The sequence below is a fragment of the Rhincodon typus genome, unplaced genomic scaffold, assembly GCF_021869965.1.
Source record: "Rhincodon typus isolate 14 unplaced genomic scaffold, sRhiTyp1.1 hic_rhity00001858, whole genome shotgun sequence".
NCBI lineage: Eukaryota > Metazoa > Chordata > Chondrichthyes > Orectolobiformes > Rhincodontidae > Rhincodon > Rhincodon typus.
In genome coordinates this window covers 19,015-25,000 of record NW_025967496.1, presented here as the reverse complement: position 1 = coordinate 25,000, position 5,986 = coordinate 19,015, and the positions used below count along the sequence as shown (strand labels likewise).

The 5,986-nt window shown below is 44.1% G+C and overlaps 1 protein-coding gene across 1 annotated transcript in view; it reads left to right on the top strand.

Moving 5' to 3' along the window:
- Window positions 1-1,074: 1,074 nt before the first annotated feature.
- The window catches only part of LOC109917389 (coiled-coil domain-containing protein 78), a gene marked incomplete at both ends in the record, with an annotated part of 21,121 nt that continues 16,209 nt past the window's right edge, over window positions 1,075-5,986 (top strand). The window contains one exon of the mRNA XM_048592820.1: window positions 1,075-1,283. Coding sequence (XP_048448777.1) covers window positions 1,075-1,283 — 209 coding nt within the window. The remainder of the gene's footprint in view (window positions 1,284-5,986) is intronic.

Sequence of the window (5,986 nt, the reverse complement as noted above, 5' to 3'; positions counted from 1 at the left end):
ACACCATCCTTTGACATTCCAGTCCTTTAAAATTTCCTTTTCACATTTCCTCACCACCAGGGGTCCATAAATCCCAAAACATTATTAGGGAATTGGATATCTTTGAGTCACATGACACAATACAATGCAAGCGTTTATCTTCCCCTGAGATATACAATATAAACAATAACTGAGGCTACATCTGATATCTCATTGGATTGCGAAATTAGGCCTCATAGTTTAATGCTGATTGTCTAGAATGGGCTGGGCTGGGGTGTTGGGGGAAGGGGTCACAGATTCTGAGCCAACTTTGAGAGGGGAGTCTCGGAATTGACAGTCCTGGGATCGGCTTGAATGCCCCTCTAAATGTGGGTAATTAAATTTAACGGTGGACGTGGCCATTATCCAATGACCTCTGTGGCCTGGCTAACTATTGCTGGTCTATTAATCTAGAGACCCATGTAATATTCTGGGGATGTGGGTTCGAATCCCACCATGGCAGATGGTGGAATTTGAATTCAATAGAAAAAATCTGGAATTAAGAATCTAATGATGATCACGTTGGATAGACCCATCTAGTTCTCTAATGGCCCTTTAGGGAAGGAAATCTGCCATCCTTACCTGGTCTGGCCTATGTGTGACTCCAGACCCACAGCAGTGTGGCTGACTCTAAACTTCACTCTGGGAAATTAGGGATGGGCAATAAATGTAGGCTCAGCCAGTGATGCCCACATCCTGTGAATGAATATTAAAAAAAAACTCTGATGCCAATTAGGCCTGAAAATGCTCGGTAACACAGTCACTTTCAGCAACTGCTAACTCGCATTTTGAAGTCTGAAAACACCAAAACACAGCTCCGTAGCTTTCCATCTATCCGCAACTCCATTTTCACCCAAATATAAAGCTTTAACATGGGGTGACAGCGGAAAAATATCTGGTAGGTGCTGGCCTAGAATCTCTCCCATGATATGCCAATGGAGTCCTCAGCACCTTGAGCCTGAAGTTTGTTGTCTGTTGTGTTGTGGTCGTGTCAATGTTCATGAGGTTGCCACCCGGGACCGAACTACGAGTATGCAATGTGACTCTTTCACTGAGACCTCAACGTTAATTCTATCATTTCATATTGTAGTGAATCCAAATTAACTCAGCTGACACAAGATGCTTTCGGAGGCAACTGTAAAACTCGGGTCATTTGTTGCCTACTCCCAGAGCCAGAAACCCAGCAGCTGGCTGCCATCTTAAGAACGTGTTCCACCCTCACTCAAGTGAAGAACTTCCCCGTACTGAATGACAACTTTGTTGAGGTATGCTATGGGAAACATCTCCTGCCAATCTGAAGAAGTTCTTGATCTCATAGAACCCCTACAGCACAGACAGAGGCCATTTGGCCCATCAGATCTGCATTGACCCTCTCTCTCTCTCTGTGGACCTGTTTGGGGACACAGATGCATTTCTTCCTGTCTTTGACTTCTCCCACCAGCGAGGCAGCAGGAAAATGATGGTCGGAGACTCTCCAACTCTTTGGGAGATCAATAGGCTGGATTTATACACTCCCTAGCTATCGAGGTGAAGGTGGGGGCATTTGGGCAAAGCTTGTTAAAACCTTGCCCACCACGTTGTCCTTGTCTCCACTGCAGTTAACCAGGGCAGGAAGACGATATAGAGTAAGGGGTGCAATTCAAAAGGGGTGCAGGAGCAGAGGGACCTGCGTGCAAATGTGCACAGATCATTGAAAGTGCTCAGACAGGTCACAAAAACAGTAAGTAGAACATAAGGTGTTTTCATTGTATTATTAGGGGCATGGAGAACAAAAGAAAGGAGATGACATTGAACTTATATAAGTGATGTGTTAGACCTCAGCTGTGTACATTCAGGATGACACATGATGTGCAAGCATTGGATTCTGTGAATTGTCGAACATCTCATCGTCCCTGCCTCCCTAACCTGTTCTTCCTCCCACCTATCCCCTCCTCCCACCTCAAGCCGCACCTCCATCTCCTACCGACCAACCTCATCCCGCCCCCTTGACCTGTCTGTCCTCCCTGGACTGACCTATCCCCTTCCTAACTCCCTACCTACACTCACCTTTACTGGCTCCATCCCCGCCTCTTCGACCTGTTTGTTTCCTCTCCACCTATCCTCTCCTCTATCCCTCTTCTATCCGCCTCCCACTCTCTCCCTATTTATTTCAAAACCCCCTTCCCCTCCCCCTTTTCTGATGAAGGGTCTAGGCCCGAAACGTCAGCCTCTCTGCTCCTATGATGCTGCTTGGCCTGCTGTGTTCATCCAGCCCTGCACCTTGTTGTCTCGGATTCTCCAGCATCTGCAGTTCCTACTATCTCATTTTCTGTTGTGTTATACAATGCAGTACCCAGAAGGTGGCACCATCTAACCACATAATCATCTCTATTGGCCATCTCTGCACTGCCATTTTTCCTTGTTACTGCAATTCATCACAAAAAGCTTTAGAATGATTGGGGTGGGTGGGTGGGGGTGGAGGTTGATTTGACTTTGTACAAAGGAATAAAGTGAGTGACTGGAATTTAATCCATACCAGCTTTCGCTTTCATCGTAGCAGGATGCAGCATATGCTGAACATAAGGGTGTTTGTCTGAGGTCAGAGAAGAATCAACAAGGGGTGTGATGCGTTTGGAATCAGAAAGAGAAGTTTGGGATTTACCATATTGTATGATGAAGGATGGGACAGAGAGGAGGGAGTTGTTGAGATTTGACCCATAAAAGGGGAAAGGGAGGACAATCAAAGCCAGAGTTCCCTGGATGATACTTAGAGAGTTAGACGAAATAGGAAAAGGGTGTCATGGAGTCATACAGCACGGAAACAGGCCCTTCGGTCCAACTCATCCATGCTGACCAAGTTTCCCAAACTGAACTAGTCCCAAATAAAAACTGAAAGAATTGCGGATGCTGTAAATCAGGAACAAAAACAGAAGTTGCTGGAAAAGCTCAGCAGGTCTGGCAGCATCTGTGAAGAGAACAAAAACAGAGTTGAAGTCTGGTGACCCTTCCTCACCGGACCCGAAACATTAATTCTGATTTTTTTTTTCACAGATGCTGCCAGATTTGCTGAGCTTTTTCAGCAACTTCTGTTTTTGAACTAGTCCCACTTGCCTGCTCCTGACCCATATCCCACTTTTCCTACTCATGTACCTATCCAAGTGGGTTTTAAATGTTGTAACTGTGCCTGCATCTCTTGCTTCCTCTGGCTGTTCATTCCACATACGAACCACCCTCTGTGTGAAAAAATGTCCTCAGGCCTCTTTTAATTCTTCCTCCTCTTGCCTTAAAAATATGCCCCCTTGTTTTGAAATCCCCCACCCTAGGAAAAAGACACCTGACATTCACCCTATCTATGCCCTTCATGGTTTTATAAACCTCTATAAAGTCACCCCTCAACCTCCTACCCTCCAGTGAAAAATGTCCCAGCCTATGCAGCCTGCCCTTATGACTCAAACTCTGCAGCCCCTGGCAACATCCTGGTAAAACAGTGTAAGACACTGTGTGAAACAGATGGGTCATACTTGCTGAATATAGAAAGTTCAGAGGAGCAATAAGAAAGGAATGAACAGAAATGAAGAGGGAATATGAGAAGAGACTGACAGCTAAAAGTGAATCCAAATGTAAAAGTGACTCCAAAAGTCTTCTATTGGCACATTGATAGTAAAAAGGGAATGCAAGGAGGAGTGGGACCAGTGAAGGAGCCAATAGAGGTATATAGCTGAGAGAATAATGAGAACATTGCAGCCAAGTCTGTTCTCACCCTCACTCAATGTCTGCTGTCAAACCACCTTCCAAACTCTAGTTGCTGGGAATTGCCCTGTTACTTCCCAGTCTTCGCTTCAACAAATTGTCATCAACAACAACCACTTGCATTTGTATTGCACTCTTCATGCAGCAAAATGTTCCAAGGTGGTTCTCAGGATCGCCATCAGCAAACAGAATTTGACATCAGGCCCTGTGGGATGTTAGGCCCTAGCTTGATGAAAGAGGTATTTTCGAGTATCTTGACGGGAGGGGGGCGCGAGGTGGATGGTTGGAAGGTTTAGGGAAGGAATTCCAGGGACTTTGGGCCTGGCTGACAGAAGGCACAGCCAATAATGGTGAAAATCTGGGATGCACAGGAGGCTATAATTGGAGGACTGCTGATAGCTAGGAGGATTGTTGGAGTTAAATATAGAGATGGGTGAGACAATGGAAGGATTTTGAAACAAGGATGTGAGTTTCAAAATGAAGGTGTTTCTCAATCAGAAGTTAATGTTGGTGAGTGAGCACACTAATTCTTGCATATCTGGACTGAGAGCAGGTAGCTGAATAAACTCAGCAATACATTATATGGTGCAAAGACCTACTGAGCTATGGCGTGCCCCTACGGTCCAAGAAATACAACGAGAAAGTGCACATTGCAGTAGTAAGCCTCATTGGAAAGTGGTGAACTATTCCTGCATACACTGAGCTCACTGTACACAGCGATAGTAGGAACTGCAGATGCTGGAGAATCCGAGACAACAAGGTGCAGAGCTGGATGAACACAGCAGGCCAAAGGCCTTTCTGCTCCTATGATGCTGCTTGGCCTGCTGTGTTCATCCAGCTCTGCACCTTGTTGTCTCACTGTACACAGCAATGGATTATGTTAACTTGAGCCGTCTTTCAGCTTTGGAAAAATGCTTCTCGATATTTTTACGCTTGGAAGTGAAATTACTATTGAGTGATTTTCTCCCTCAGTTGTCATCGTGTTCACTAAGAGGGCAAGTATTGGGCTGGATCTTCTGGCTGTTCGGCTATGTGTGAGTTGCATCGAGTTTGGTGTGATGATTCTTAGCATGAGGCCAAGCAGTTATTTTTTCACTGTTTCTGACCAAACTTGCTGCATAGTTGGCATTTTCAGCATTTATGGTGAGTATCATGTTCGATTTCTGCCCAATCTTACCACATGCAAAGCAATTCGCCACTTGCTGGAAATCCCCCAGAGCTGAACTTCAGGGTTCTAACCAAGCGTGCAACTGGGACCATTGCATTGAGCTAACTTACTTTGCTAATAATTCCGAACTATCTCCTCTGTTCAGAAAAAAACTTGAGTTCTTACATCTAACTCCAACCAGGACTTTTTGAACTGACCCAAAAAAAAACTTTTCAAGCTATGGGCTTTTCCCCTAAGCAAATAAAAAACTCAATTCCTGATTCTTCTAAGCTGAAAGCAAACTAATGCTTTCCGAAGTTTACCCTGTCTAACTGTAAAACTCTAACAATGCGAATTAATTCCTGTTATCACTCCAGAATTTCTCTCGCATACTGGATTTAAAAAGAAATCATGGCTCCAGAAGTACTGACAAGTAAATCATTAAAGCCCCCCTTATGTATGAACCAAAACTCACATGCCACTAGTTCAAAATCCAAACTCTAAAATAAATGATATATATTTTATCGACACATTATATACATAGGTTACATCACACAATCTACCACACTTAAAGAGCATTGTGCACAGTGCTGGTCTTCCTGTTTCAAGAAGGATTTAGTGGCATTTGATGAGGTGCTAAAAGATTCTCAAGCATGAGACCAAAACTGAGACATTGCAACTATTGCACAAGAAGGAACAGTTAATGGCTCTTTTCTTGAAAAGGCTGAGGCTAACCCAACAGCAATTTTTAAAACAATTAAAGAGTTTTCATTAGGTAAACTTACCAAAGTTATTTCTACTTGTCAGGTGACCAATACCAATGGACATAAATACAAGATAGTGACTAACAGGAATTCAGGAGAATCGTTGTTTACTGAATGATGAGAAAGCGGTACAGACTACCACAAGAAATGAGGGAATAGCATGTTGCATTTAACAGAAAGCTAGATAATCATGAAAGAGAAAAGAATAGGAGGTTAAACAGATAAGTTTAGATTAAGTCAGGTGGGAGGAGGCTTCTGTGGAGCATAGGCAACATTGGGACTAAACTCCCACAGATGTGCGTGTGCGCGCACGCACACACACACACAC